General features: G+C 40.4%; 2 protein-coding genes across 3 annotated transcripts in view; both read right to left on the reverse strand.

The window, feature by feature from the left end:
- Positions 1-10,255, reverse strand: part of LOC137795882 (frizzled-3-like) — a 30,015-nt gene extending 19,760 nt beyond the window's left edge. For both annotated transcript variants that reach the window (XM_068593552.1, XM_068593470.1), the window contains exons 1-2: positions 10,175-10,255; positions 8,236-9,199 (exon numbers count right to left, since the gene is read on the reverse strand). In XM_068593552.1, the coding sequence (XP_068449653.1) occupies positions 8,236-8,640 (405 nt within the window). In that variant the 5' untranslated portion in view covers positions 8,641-9,199; positions 10,175-10,255. The remainder of the gene's footprint in view (positions 1-8,235; positions 9,200-10,174) is intronic.
- Positions 10,256-12,333: 2,078 nt separating this feature from the next.
- krtcap3 (keratinocyte associated protein 3) lies at positions 12,334-15,269 on the reverse strand. Its single transcript, XM_068593789.1, has 5 exons — positions 14,507-15,269; positions 13,749-13,808; positions 13,436-13,633; positions 13,080-13,214; positions 12,334-12,884 (listed from the first exon to the last, which is right to left on the reverse strand). Exons 1-5 carry the CDS (start codon positions 14,708-14,710, stop codon positions 12,813-12,815), a joined length of 669 nt encoding a protein of 222 aa, XP_068449890.1. The 5' UTR covers positions 14,711-15,269; the 3' UTR covers positions 12,334-12,812.
- Between the last annotated feature and the right edge of the window lie 60 nt (positions 15,270-15,329).

Raw genomic sequence — 15,329 nt, forward strand, 5'->3', positions numbered from 1 at the left:
TATTGAGAATAACAGGGCAAAGCACATGCGTGTGCAGAGACACACACGTGCACCCACAAACACATTGCCGTAAGACTCCTTTAATGAGTGAAACCATCCAAAAAGTATGGCAAACAAGCCCACACAATGAGCACCACAGAAGATGTGTGAAAGTGAGAATAAAAGAAACTGAGAGGCGTAGAAGAGAGGGTCAAATGAAGTGATAGAGCTGTAGATGGGGATAGCACCCACACATGTCCTCACACCAGCCAAGCCGCCTGTGAATATCCATCTGCTTCTCACTTACATATACGCACTGCTACTTCCAGTAATTGAGGAATCAATTGCTATTTTTCAAACTGATAGATTTGGAGAAACCATTACATTTGAAACTATAAAACATGACTTTATCAATACATTATTTTAACATGTATTACTGTACAAAGCACCTTCATTCACATAATGAAACATCAAGTTCTTTGTCATTTTATATTTTGATCATGTTTGGCCATCTCCTCCATTAGTATGCTGCCTGTGTAGTGTACAATAGCTCCCGTGTCAATAACATTAAAACACTTCTTTGCCCAGTGGATTTATTCATACTCTTTCAAAATGTGCATCACTAATAGATTCTGGAAATTGGAAAGGGACAGGAGGTTGACTTGGACTAATAAGCTGAGTCACAGGGGCAGTGGGATGCTGGGGTTGGACTTGTAGACGATGGATGTAAACAAGCAGAAGTGAACAAAATGCAGTAGAGAAACTCATCACCTGGTAAACAGTGAACATTTCAACTTCCCCAAACGATGGAGAAATACTAAGAATGTGCATGTAGAAGAAGAAACGTGCTCACATCCCATGCAGGATGACAGTTGTTGTCGGAGACAGCATTATGAGCAACAACGTCCTCTAAAATAAAATACAAAATTTGATTTAAATGTGAGCTCTTTTGGAGGAGTTGCATGAGTCACATCAAGTGCACAACTTGTCGCACTAGAGCTCTAAATGCTGATGCTGGTCCTGACCTGCACTATGCTGAAAATGTTAGAGCTGCCTTGCGTTGAGTGGCTTTGCGTGAGAAGGGGATCAGTAATATGTGTGTGCGTGTGTGTGTGTGTGTGTGTGTGTGTGTGTGTGTGTGTGTGTGTGTGTGTGTGTGTGTTAAGTTGGGCTTAACCATGAGTGTCACACATCTATCACCAGACGTACATAAACAAACAAGCATGTTTCCAGGCTGGGTCATGGGTTCAGATTAAGACTGTAAGACATGGATAACCTATATATGTGTTTTATCAGAGTTCACAGCATCAGAACACAAGTGCAGTATGGACTCTACTATTCCATACTCGTATAGTATAGAGGGGGCATGGAGGGATACAGAGAAGCCCAATTTTGACATTACACAAACACCTAAAGTACTAAACAGAAGGACTACATTAAATAATTATAAAGAGATTAACAGGTGGACAGCTCGTGTGGACCAACGCGCTGGGCAAACTTCAGTGCTGAAATGGTTCTTCAATAAGGGATTAGTCACAGCAGTTTAGATAAATCAACAGAAATTCGAACAATAATTGACAGCAACATTCATTGATTCATTGACACATCTTTTGGGTCAGTACTCTATACCGTCAATATTGAAATAAAAGCAAAATGTGTGAAAGATACTTGGAAATATGAATCATTTAAGTCATCAATAAACCAAAAAAGTAAACCATGTATCAGTGCTGGCTTCTCACACGGCAACACTTGTTATTGTACGTTGTAATTGAACTACTTTTGGGTTTTGGACTGTTGGTCAAAGACAACAAGAGATTTGAAGATGTGACTTTCAGCTCTCGGGGCGAGTGATGAACATTTTAATTTTATTATTGTTTCACTGATTACAGAGGAAATAATGGACATGGGCTGCCCCCTCTTTGTTGTTTTGTTGACCAACGTATGGCCAAGTCCATCAGTTGTTTCTGATGCTATTTTTCATGCTGAATGACATGTATCCAAATCTTCAACACAATAATTTAAGTAGTAATTTTAGTGTGAATAATAATTTATATGGTCAAAGACAGTCTTATAATTATTAGATTAACAAATAATGAAAATAATTTTTAGTTGGCTGAATTAAAAGGTGACAGAACTGGAAAGGAAATGGAAGAGGTTGGATGTTATTTGTAGTTTATGTTTTTGACAAAGTATCTGAAGCATGGTGATGACACACTTAGTGTACTGGGACAATATAACATTGTAGTATTAGTACTTGTAGGTTGGAGAATTCATGTTGGATACACCAGTGCTCATGGAAACCTGTGGTATTTTATTTACAATGGGCTACAGAGCAGTATTTGAGCAATGCAAATCTCTCCAATCTTTCTTAAAAGCTCTCTTAACTTGGCATTGTGAGGCTGGATAAGCAGCGGTGGCAGCTATGCTTTTGGGAACATTCTGCCAAAAAATAGCACCAGGCAGTGCCTTTGTTCTGTGCATAAATAAATGATTGCTTCATTTGGGCTGGCAGCTTCAATAGACTCTGTAGGAATAAGCAGGATAATCAAGAGTTCAACTGAAATAAACGGGAAGTTTTAAACTGAATGAGGACTTGTCTGTCACCAGAGTGAATAGGGTAATGAGCCTCTTCAGATGCACAGAACACACACACAAACACATGAAAAACACAACACAAAATAACCACACACATACACACACACACACACAAAGCTTCGAACTCTCCAGATTTGGCACACACAAACTCTCTCTGTCGTGGGGGACCTGGTGGCCCCAGGGTGGCCCTACTTGAACAGAGCAGTCTTATTTTGAAGGACAGGACCCCGTACTGAGAGAAACACAAACACCGGAGACAGTAAGCCTAAAGACTTCACACCACCTGTCACTCAGTATTTCCATGTGCTTGGTCTGACTTTCGGTTTCTGTTCCATTGCCCCATTTTCTTCTTTGTCACTTCCTCTCTTTTGTTGTTTTTGTGATTAAGGTATCTACCTCTGCAACTCATAAACACCAGCAAAGTCTTCACTTTCTTGACCACAGCTCAATTCATTACTGAGGAGAGTGGGCAAACCACATAAGTGATTGTGTCTAAGACTCAAACTCCCTGAAATCGAATGACATTTTTAAAAAGGAATACAGAGGCTTTTTTTCCCCTCACAAAAAACAACTATGAGTCAAAAACCTGAAGAGACAAAGCACTATCTCGGTTTCTGGTTTTCAACCTTGAATCATTTCAAAGGGTCATCATATTCTTACAATGTACTATATTAGCATCACTACTGTCAAATGGCTTCTTGTGCAGGTCTTTCAGGATGGCAGAGAGGAGGAACACACACTGACGGTGAAAACTGAAGTGTGATCAAACATATTCTCACACACTTTAATTAAAAAAAAGTGACACAGACATTCAGATAAATTAAACCAAAAAAGCTGCTTTCCATAGCTGAACAATATACTGTAAACTTCAGGCACGCACTAATGAAAATCTCTGCGACCTGCTATTATAGAGCCTGTTCTCTCACTGCGCTGTCTGTCTGAATGCTGCGTTAGATAAAGAAAGAAAATTGCATCGTCTTATATAATTATACACTTTAACTGTCAGCATTGCGCATCGATTTAAAAACATCGGATTCATAAAAAAAAAAATTGATTTCATATCAGTTGCATTGAAGGTGGGTTAATCAGATTATAGCAGTATATGCAAATGCCCGAACAAATTCCTTGTCGAAACTTGATTTCTCCCAATAATGTGACGCATTAGTGGGCATGTAAATGTGGTGACTGAGAGCTCCTGATCCCTTCATTCAGGGCTAGGGTTGCTGTCTGTTTGCTTCATAAACAGAGTGCTCTATTGTAGCCCAAATGAGCCTTTCTCTAAATGACCGTTGAGCAGGGACTCCCTAATCTCTCTCACTCCAGGATCCATGTGACAAAAGATTGGGCTGGAATTGTCTGGACAAACTCAATGAGGTATATTATCAGCACAGAATAACCTACTGCGTGTTTTTTTGTAAATCCTGCACAAACCACAGTCTTAATAATAATTTATCACAAAGTAAGCTTCATAATCTTCTTAAACAAAGGTCCTGTTTTATTGTCAATCACAGAGACAATCTTTGAGAGAATGGCATTGATTTAACATGAAAAAATAGAAGTACAGTATTACTAAATGTAGGCCTTTAACAGATTTTAAGAAGAACTTAAAACCAAGTATTTTATTCAAGAAATGGTAAATACCTGAGCATACACTCTCACCTAAATCACATCGAAATAAAACTCCACTACAGAAAGCCAAATATCTACCCATTAAGTCAAGGGGAAACTCCATGGCCAAGCAGACATCTGGGCTCTGAGGCCTCAGGCTCACAGACTATTTATATATTTAACAAAGGACAACAATGGGCATGATGAGCCGTTCTCATTTTCGTAATTGTCTTCGGTTTTGTTCAAAGGCCCTGTGAACCCACAAAAACAACCCCTCTGTCTTTGTCTGTAACTGCATCAGAACCTAGCTACACAAAAGAGCCGACATATCATTTCATTAATTTGTATTATTAACAGAATTATATATCAAGTGTGTTTCTTCAAAACATGCTGACATAGAATTTCTTAGGAAGCATCGGGCTATATGCTATTGTAAAAATAAACTTTGGATATGTAATCTTAGGGCGGGAACTACTTTAGAAATCAATCTTCACTTCACAAGAACTCGACATTAGGTTCAAGCTATGTGATCAGTTCTCACCTCTTAGCGCCGACACACAACCCCAATGATGTCTAAATATCTGTGTTTAACATGAAGAAAGCTCAAATTATGTCCCAACTTACAGCACATCCTCTGGGAACCATAACATGCAGCGGCAGATGGACTACAGGCCATATTCCTACGTGACACAAAGACTAGCATGCACTCGGCCTTTCTAATTTCATCTTCCTTCTCTTCCACCTCTTATGTTTCAGTCTCTCTCTCACTCTCCTCCCTCAGGTTTAATTGACTATTGTGGCAGATGGGGAGGCGGTTGGTCTGTGGGAATCAATGTCCTCATTGTGGGACTGAGAGAGAGATTAGCAGCTAGTTAGCACCAGTGAGCGATGACAGCTGGTACCGTTAACCTCCTCTGTCACTCATACACACAGCGAGAGGAAGTGCTAGTGTCAGTTAACCCTTAGCTCGGCTCAACAATTACACACAATAAATATACATGCACTGTAATTTAAGCCTGTCACTCAAACTCAGAATAAATGAGGCCTGGGCTACAATGTTAATCGTGCACACACACTCTGGGATAATCCATTTTTGGGCTTAGCTTGACATCTAAAAGAAAGAAGGAAAAAAAGCAGTATTTGCACTGTCAGCCGAAACCGAGCCCTTACCGAGGTAACATCTCAACACTATCCAAAATTGAGCACGGTGTATAAAATGTATTTAAATCCAGACCATAAATATGTCTAAACCTATGAATTGAAGACAACTCACAACAAAAATAAAAGTAACATGACTGCTCACTAGTATTTGCAAGAATGCCAAGACATGAAATCTTTGCCACTGAGGCAGAGCAAAGATTCATCATGCGATATATGACCCAAACAGTGACTGCAGCAGCTGCTGACAATGGCTCCAGTTTCATAAAGGCATCTGAAATACGTCACGCTGATTTGGCAGCAGTTGTTTGTCTTACATTTTGTTCCAAGTTCAATTACCAAAAATCCCACACACAATCTCAACTGTCACTTGGTAGAAGACTTCTGTATTTTACCAAACGCCATCCTCTATCGTAGAGCATCTGCAAAACCACAACTGGATCCATCCGTCTGGTCATATGCAACAATTTAAGATATAAGATTGTTCAACCAACCAAAGAGTTCATATGATTTCCCAATGACAATAAATGTCTTATGCTAATTCAACAGGAATGTTAGCTTTCTGTCTAAAAGGTAAAGAATGAAGAAGCCAAAACCATTCTTCATTAAACAGTTGTCTACCCAGTAAAGTAATGAGATGAAACAAAATGTGTAATCCTGAGAAAAAAGTACCTCTTTTAACACTATCACATCTGCACATAAGCCCGCACAGATCTGTCAACACACACACACACACACACACACACACACACACACACACACACACACACACACACACACACACACACACACACACACACACACACACACACACACACACACACACACACACACACACACACACACACACACAATTTGGTATTATGTAGCCACTGTCCCATGAGAGATATCATTTAATTTCCTCCAGTGTTCCCAGCAGGATTGCCATGCTGGTCAAAGCAGACCAGAGCAGCTAAAAGAGGTTGTGTTGCGACTCCACCATCTTCAGAAAGCTGTCTCTTCCATTACAGGAGGGACTGAGGGTGTCAGTTACTTGGCTCCGTCTTCATCTGGGTCAAATCAAGTTCAACAACAGATGCTTCCTACAATCCATGACACAGCATGTTTTGACATGACACTGGGGACATGACTTGATTTGATTATGGTCCTTAATGTGTTGCGTGAATCCTATGACTTGAGGAGTGTCATCATCCTTTGCAAAAACACACACAAAGCAAATTCTAATTTCATGGCTGTCAATCTAAAACAAAGCTGTTTATTTTCTTTCCTCTATTATTTAAAAAGACAAAAGGGAGCGTCAGACAACAGCGATCCTGAACTACATATTTTTGATGTGAGAAAATGTTAGAAATCCCCTTTTGTTATCAAATATTCAGAGAGCACCAGAGTGTTTCTGGCTGACGTTCATCTGGTTTTGACATGGGAAAATATTAACAACCAAAAAATCCCCCAAAGATGAAACACAACATGCTCAGCCAACATTAGCCTTGTCCAACTGCATCTGCTTTTCAGTAGAGGTAATTAAATATGCCAACTACGAACAGCTGGGAGCAAATTTCATGCAAGTCACTGCATTTGCTATCATTACCCATCCTTCAAAATTAAACCACAGTTTATACATGGTAGCCAAAACATGGGTGAAACTATGCAACTACTGGAGATAATAAAAAAAACTCAACCCCAGTAAAACAGGCTGGGCCTTGCAGATTTTGTATTTATGTTATTATTTTTTGTTTGGAATACATTATCTTCTTTTATCGATAGGAAATTTAAAGATAATCTGACAGTAGTTTAGTGTCATACAACCAACACAAACATGTTCAAATCCCAAATACAGTGCCAAACACAGTCTTTGTTACCAACGAATATGTGCTGCAAACCGGTAATTACAGTCTAGGTATTGAGCAACACCTTGCTCTGCACTCTATCTCCCTCTATGGGGAATAACAAAGGAAAAGGAAGGGGAGGTAACATGATATAGATGGATGGTGTCGTCTACTATTTCACTCAGACAGTGTGTAACACAGCACCGTCTCTACTTTTTTTTGCCTCAAACTAATGTCCTTACGCAAAAATATTTCTTTCAAAGTATCAATCACTGTTTTCGGTTTTAAAATGTTTCTGACTGCTGCTGCTGCTCAGATTGCACTATCCATCTGTCAGCTACTGCTCACATTCAAGGAAGGTCATGATCGCCTGAGTACATTCATCTAGGTCTACCAGGAACAGCAACATAGTGAGAGGATGGACCTGGAACATGAGGAGTGGAGATCACCTTTTCTCAACCGTTTCACCGCTCCTGTTAACTCTTTGATATTCCATGCCTCTGTGAAAGCCAATGCCTTCCAAGTGTGGTCTGAGTATCCAATTTGTTCAACTCTAGCATACAGATTATTTGGGGCTATGTTTTTTTTTAAATTTTTTTTAAAGGAACTTTGTTCTCTCTCTGTGTAAAACAAGGCCTCTTTATTGTTTCTGTGCAAACCATCTTTGGTTTAACAATAAAGGATCTTGGTGATTTGCTGGTTGATAGATTGGAGAGCATGTTTGCAGAGAATGCAAAACAATCTAAGTCTATAAATTGACTGTAATTATTAACATCGAGCTCAAAAATATTCCTTGATTAAATACATATTTGTGGTGACATTACAGGACTTTTCCTTTCCAACTACACTCCTATACCAGCCACCCTAACCTTTTACACGGTCTTGTTCCACTGTAGGTGAAGTCCTTTGTCCTTAGCAGGTGCACAACACTAAAATGTGAAACTCAGCATACGGTTACTTTGTAGTTGTTTACAATTTCTACACTTTGTCAGCAAGACAAAGAAGTGTGCACACCCGTACGCCCACACAAAGCGTGCAACAACTAAATGCCAAAGACAAAACAACCTACCTCCATGGCCAGTGCAGCCGTCTGCTGGTCGTAGTGATTCAGTAGATTGGGCATGAAGGTGGTGTTGTAAGGCAGATCCTGGCACATTCTCAGTCTGATGGGCTCACAGCTAAACTCACTGTGGCTCTCGATGGACTCCATATGAATGGACAGAGCAGGTGTAACCGCAGAGAAGAGGAGTAAGAGGGTAGGGATGAGGAGGACAGAAAAACGAACAGAAACTCGTCTGCAGTAGATTGCTGTAGTTTTTGAAAAGCAGTCTTTCATAAATCCTCGTCTAACAGGTGATTGCGTCTTAATGTCAGACATTTCTCCACAGTGGCTCAGTCTGATGGCTTTATCATCAAAAAGACAACCACTAGATAGCCCTGAAGACATGCCGGAATTGTTCTTAAAGCGCAACATTAGAAGCAACTGAGTCCATTTTCAGCGTCAGTGGTGGAGTTAAAAGCAAGAAATCCACAAGGGGGTAACCTGTGAATATGTACCATGAATTGCACACGAGGGCCCAATTCTTCTGTCAGCCATGAATGGCGCTGCTCTTTGTGTCTCTTCGAATTCACCTGTTGTTGTATTTGCTTTTCTTGTAGCATCTCAGATTGTGCTGCATTGTTCCTCATTGAAGAAAAAAACACATGGCTTCTCACAACCCCCTGGTAAAAGCCTTTTCAAAAATAGATTCCCTGTTTCATCCTGAAACTAAAAGCATGTCGCTATGATAACAAATCCACCAACAGCTGACCGCTGGAGGTCTCCTCTGGGATCCTGGACATCTCTTTCTTCCTGTCTATTTGTTTGCGCCTCCCCTCGTTTCCATTTTCATCGATGTCTCAAAGACACATCTGATGTTGAGCCCCACAAAGGGTTATTATTCTCCGGATGGTTTCACAGATTCCCCTGGAAGATCCAAATTCCTGTCTCCAGCACACTGAAGCCACACTGGAGTTGATCCACCAAGCAGGTCCTGCAGGTTTGCACACACACAAAGAAGAAGGGCCCAATGGTCAAACAAGCAGAGTGGACATGGATGTCTCTTATCAGCCACACCCGTCTCTATACAAGTGATCTGATGAAATCCACACCAGCGCGTGCTAAGTTGGCTTTACTGAGAGACCACGACAGACTGGATCAGGACCGCAACGTCTAATGTCTATGAGCGGTGTGTCCGCAAAAAACAAGGGCAAAGAAAAGCACGAGAACTTGTGTCGCTTCAAGTGCCAAGCAGTGACTGTGGACCCCCCCCCACCCCACACACACACACACACCCCACACACACACCCCACACACACACACACACACACACACACACACACACACACTGTCATGTTTGTGTGAGGTTGGCTGGGAAACGGTGGCGTTCCCCTGCGATGTTTCACACTCGGTGTCTTTATGGTTCACTGCACTGTAAACTAATACCCTTGAGTAGTGTGCAATGGTAACGCGGATTTTAGATTTAACTTTAACATCCGCGTCAGATCGCTCTCGCACAAGCCAATTTGCGGGGAAATCCAAGCGACGTCAGGTGACGTCGGCTGGCTTTCGTCCCCTCTCCACGGACCACGTTAAACGGCGCTAAACACAGGTCTCTACCGCACGGTACACGGTGCGGGACGCATCCCGAACCAGCGGCTCCTGTTGGAGGACAACCTGGCTGTTTGTGGAGAGCACACACACATGTAGAAAGGTGGGCTTCAGTGAGGCATCCTGCTTGTGTTGAGACAAGAATCACACGGTGACAAGCGCACAAGAGCGTATCAATCTTGTGTGTGTGTGTGTGTGTGTCACCGCAGTGTCTTCAGCCCACCAGCGCGCTGTTTGTGCACATGTCTCGTTAAAGCGTTATAGGCGTTAAAGTCCGTCCGGCTCACCAACAATAATCAATTAGACGAGTCGCATCGTACCGGTCTCGTGAGTCTTACAATGATAAATATGCTTTTACCTTGTGTGAAATGCAACGAGCTGTTCGGGTCCTCGGCTGCGTCCACTGCAGTACTTCGCTGCTCCTCCGTTTGCAGCTGGTTGCCTGCAGCGTGCAGCAGCCGACACATCGTGCACGCGGATTCATCGTGACCGCGCAAAGACATGACAAAATTGGCCCCACTGGACGTTGCATGCTGCAGGCTTACTGTACATGTAATTGTCTAACAATAGCACACTGATAGACATTTGTTGGCGAGAAACTGTGCATTTAATTTAAATACAAAGGCGAGAGAAAGGCAGATTTGATTTTAATTGCTACAGATGATCAATTGTTGTTTTAACAAGCTGATACCACCAACAATAGTAAAGTACACTGTCTCTGCGTCAGTGTTCAGGGTGAATATGGCGGGTCTTTGAATTTTTACTGGGGATTGTGACATTGTTATGGACAGTTTATTTGTGAATGTATACCCACCTTAATGACATATACATGTCATGGGTGTACTACTAGTGAACCTAAACACAACTTCTAGTACATTTTGTGCTTCTCACTTGTAACCAGAGAACTCAAAGGCTTCAGAGCACCAAGGATTCAACATTAAGGTGACATCTCAAGGTCAAGTGAAGGCCATTTTGGGGTTAAATGGGATCCAAATATGAGACTCCATTAATACAGGACAGTATCTGTATTACCAGACAGGACAAAAAGGCTTTTTAAAAAACAAACAAACAAAAAACATCATTAAAGTGAAGGAAGAAATTAACTGATTATGACTGGGGTTAAGTGAGGAGAGACAGCAGTCTTCCTGTAGATTAGATATATGATGGACAGGCATAACAAATGTAACATTATTAACACATCTTTATTAAAAAGTATACATTACATGTATGTCCTGCTATAAAACCATGAAGCAAAAAAAAAACAAAAACATACCATACATCCAAATTTGTAATTTTCTTTATATCAGGCAATATAATTATTAAATGTTAGAGAGTTTATATCTCGGCTGCAGCAGGGGAAAAGATTAGTGATGACTGGTTTTGTACCATTGGGCTGTACTGCTCCAGTTATTTCAAGAGCTTAGAATTCTTGTTAGGAAACCACAATGCCAGAAGTTTTGGCTATCTATTTAGCCTCATACTTTAACTTTAAAGTCTGCTATAAATTCAAATCAATGTTGTTTTTTTAATTTGTAGAAACTTTAGGTTTTCAAGACAATCAATTTCAAGAAAATAGCACATGCTCATTAAATCAATGACAATCTAAGTTATAATAATTACCCGTTCACAAATAAGCAATTTTTATAGATCGTAAATTATTTATTTAAAATAAGCATTTTGATTAGCTGTATTTATAAATGGACTGCATTCTAAACTTCAGATATGGGAGATCATTACGCCATAGGAAAATATGTCCCTAAGAACCACATGATAATGCACTCAAACATTTCTGAAGGTGCCAACACATGACTTTACTTGAATTCAATTAATTTAACCTTCTACAACAATATGCTTACTTCATATTCATCTTGTAATGTCAAATATACATTTAATGAGTGTACTCTTAAATGGCAAAACCGATTTGTTGGGATTGTGTCAGTCAGCACTATGTCAATATTTATCCCTTACAGCTTGAGGATTAGTACTGCGTGCTATGATTCCTTTCCACACAATTGAGCATGGCATTAGATTAACCGTTTCAACACTGATCGGATCTTCTCCTTCGTTGCCTTGTGGGGGTCTGTGCCAGCTGAGGCGGCTGGCCCACATACTGGCTTAACCTCTTTATATGACCCCACTTGACTCTTAACCACAGTATAGTGGAGTACACTATATAGGAGTTCATTCTACATTTTCACATGTATAATAATACAAACTATGTTTGAGATGTGCAATTTCGCATGCCGAATTTACTTTGACGCCAAATACTGTATTTGCATAGAATTTAAAATGCTTTGACATTTTATGGCAAATACACACAATGGTTTGCTGAATGCATCTTAGATGCAACATAGTGTTTTAAAATCATTATATTCAAAACACTAAGAATAATAAAATATTAAAGTTCATAAAAGCTAAAATATACCTTCATTCAGCTAAAAATAACTGAAAAAACAGATAGATAACAACATGTGTTTTCTTAATGAACACATTTCATGGTGAAACAAATGACATGACACTAATTAACCTAAAAAGTCCTGGATAGATACTAATAAGACTACATATAAATCAAATTTCCACACATCCTGTGTATGTTCACTGAATCCCAATTTACTGCACAAATGGATCTGCGCTTTAAACTGCACCTACTGAAACGTACACTGTAAGAGTCTTCCTATTCTTTTGTTTTATCTTTCACTGTAAATTAATTTACCATTGGTTTCATCAAGGACAGATGCACTGACATCAATCACACTTTATTCTGCAAATGATCCGGACACACAAGACAACACTTTGGGTTTTTAAATGAAAACAAATAGAGCCATTTGGTATGTGACTGTATGATACCGCAAAGCAAGAACCAGGTTCTTACAAAATACTTCACTCCTGTTCCACAGTGACACTCACCTAACTGACTGTAGGGAAAAATCTACATGGCCTTAATACAGGTGCACCGAGGCCCAAACAGAGTAGTGTCCTTCCTGCTTTTTGTTCAGTTAGGCGTCAGGGTACAAGCTCTGTGTAATCAGGCGTTGGCCGTGGGGAGCACACTCAGCTTCTACCTCCAACTGGAAAACACAAAGGAAGGACATAGTCTGTGTTCAGTTTGAGTTATGATGAGCGAGGTGGTTTGTATTTTCTTTTGACCAAGAGTAGAGGAGGAGTATGACAGACCAAGTGGGAGAAGATAAGTGTGGAGGAGGAGTGCGTCTGAGTCAGACAGAGATGAGACAGACACACAGCCTCCCCCCACACACACACACCTGCTCTTTGATGTAGTTGTTCCCACAGGGAGGCAGCCCTCTGAGAGCCAGTCCAACGATGAAGCACCAGACAGACACTCCAGCCTCAACTGCTGCTAAGAGAGCACAAGGGATCCACAGTGCCAGGGTGGTGTCCTGAGAGACAGGAAGTGATTGGAACATGGAAATAAAAGTATGAACTAAAGAAACACTACGGAGTTAAACATTTCTCCTGTGATGCGTTTATGGAATTTCATGCTTCAAAAGTTGCAGCTTGAATTGTGCGACAAAGATCTAATTGGGCAGAAAAAGGAAGAAAAAAATGTATGCAAAATTATGAAGTAGGATGAAACTGTAAGAGAGGAGTTTTGACTCACATAGATTCGTGTGGTATCAAACGGGCATCTGGCACTGACAGGTGAGCGAGCGTTGATGGCCACCTCTGTGTCGTTGCATCCCAGCATCAAACTCTTACCATTGTGGGCAACAGTGATACTTATGGCCAAGAAGAGCCCGACGCAACATGCTGCTGAGAGCAGGGCATTCAGGAATGATGCAATTAGAAGTCCTATTTGCTAGAGACAAAGAGACAAAACAATATGAAACACAAGATGCAGTAACTATTGAATCGACACAAAATGATTGACTAGAGTGATTAAATCCGTAGTTGAAAACAAATGAACTTCTTACGAGTTTTAACACAGGAAGGTTCCTTGACACCAAAATGGCAATGATCCCAGTGGCAATGCTCTGAAAGATTTAAATGACAAGATGATTGTTTCAGCTCAAGTAGTGTGTATTAAAATATGTGCCACAAGGAGTAAGTAATCCTGGCCCCAAGGATTTAAGGCTGCATTTTTCATGTGGGTTTCACGCTGAGACGACTGCAGACACAAAGAAAGTCTCACGCAAATAGTTCTACTAATGACTATAGTGAGAAATAATCAATGGAAAACAGTTCTGGTGAAATATATTTAGTAACTTGTCTTTTTGTTGTCTATTTTACCGTTAAACCCTGTAAAACACCATGCAGAGTACATAGTATGGCGTACATTTCAAAGCAATTTGACATAACACCATCTCATAAACAGCTGCCAGTTCATCTGACACCTCAATCTAATGAAGCCTACCCTGGAGCCACTAACAGGTTTAAAAAAAAAAAAAACTCCCTTATAATAATAGGCAAGTTGAGTCTTGATTGCTAAGACGAATACACAACACTATACTGAGAGAACAGTGGAACTTGTGCTTGATGCTTACTGCGGGTGTTATTCTAATGCAGAGCCAGAAAGTCACATAGAAGAGACAATCTGTTTTTTCATAACTCAACAAATTCATGTTAAAACGATCTGATCAGGATTGCTTTGCTTTTAAAAGTCATGTAAGCCTCTTGGGCACACTGCAGATCTGACATGGAAACAAACTGCATGTCTTAACTATTGACTCACCAGCAGGCCAGATGTAACTGAGATGATGTTGGCGACGGTGTATTCAGTGGTGATGTGCTGGCTGGGATTGGAAATGTGGCGGAGGACACTGCCATGGACAATAGCTCCAAGAATGAAGTTGATATGACCAACTAGGATGAGAGTTAATCCTTTTTTCATCAGCCTCCGTGGCCCTTTTACCTTATCTGGATGACAGAAATACATTGTTTTTATTTTTCAGATACAGTTTATATGATGTAAAACTGGATTTGAACCACCATCACTTACCAATATTAGAGTGTAAAAAGTCAAAGAAAAGTTTTCCTGTTGAGTGACTTCTCTGTCTTGCTATTAAATTAACATATTTCCCCATAAGTATTTATATGTTTACGTGCTTTTTATTACATATTGATATACAGTGCATTTAAATTACCCACATCCAAACCTTGTGGATACAAATTAAGTCAAATCTTGAGCTGTATGGTCACACACATTACAAACTATAAACGTTCAACAAATGAAGAAAAAAAGTCCTTTTGATCGCCTTTTTTGATGAACATTTTGATTTGGGAACATGCATTGTTCTCCACTACGTTACACTGCTTGCTGAGGGACGGACACGCATTTGCATAGAAAGGCTCCGCCGTGGCGTCTCTTTGTGTGCTGAGGCAGAGATGAGAGGAAGCAGTGAGGTATGACGTGGAAGTTTACAACATTCAAACAATTAACCTCTCCTCTTGTCAGTCCATTTACTCTCGAATAAAACAGAGTAACTCGTGTTATATTCACACTGATACGTTACACCCGCAGAGATTTGAGAAATGAAACCATCCTGCCTGCAGGC

The sequence above is a fragment of the Clinocottus analis genome, unplaced genomic scaffold (assembly GCF_023055335.1).
Source record: "Clinocottus analis isolate CAN_PGR_092001 unplaced genomic scaffold, fCliAna1.0.p SCAF_1, whole genome shotgun sequence".
In the NCBI taxonomy this organism is placed as follows: domain Eukaryota; kingdom Metazoa; phylum Chordata; class Actinopteri; order Perciformes; family Cottidae; genus Clinocottus; species Clinocottus analis.

Bases quoted from the DNA above. Each gene is read 5' to 3' on its own strand.
- krtcap3 (XM_068593789.1), bottom strand. From the start codon at position 14,710: ATGTATTTCTGTCATCCAGATAAGGTAAAAGGGCCACGGAGGCTGATG. The intron at 13,809-14,506 runs GTGAGTCAATAG...TAAATCTTTCAG, and splicing joins CAGTTACATCTGGCCTGCTG to AGCATTGCCACTGGGATCAT. The intron at 12,885-13,079 runs GTGTGTGTGTGT...TGTGTTTTCCAG, and splicing joins ACAACTACATCAAAGAGCAG to TTGGAGGTAGAAGCTGAGTG.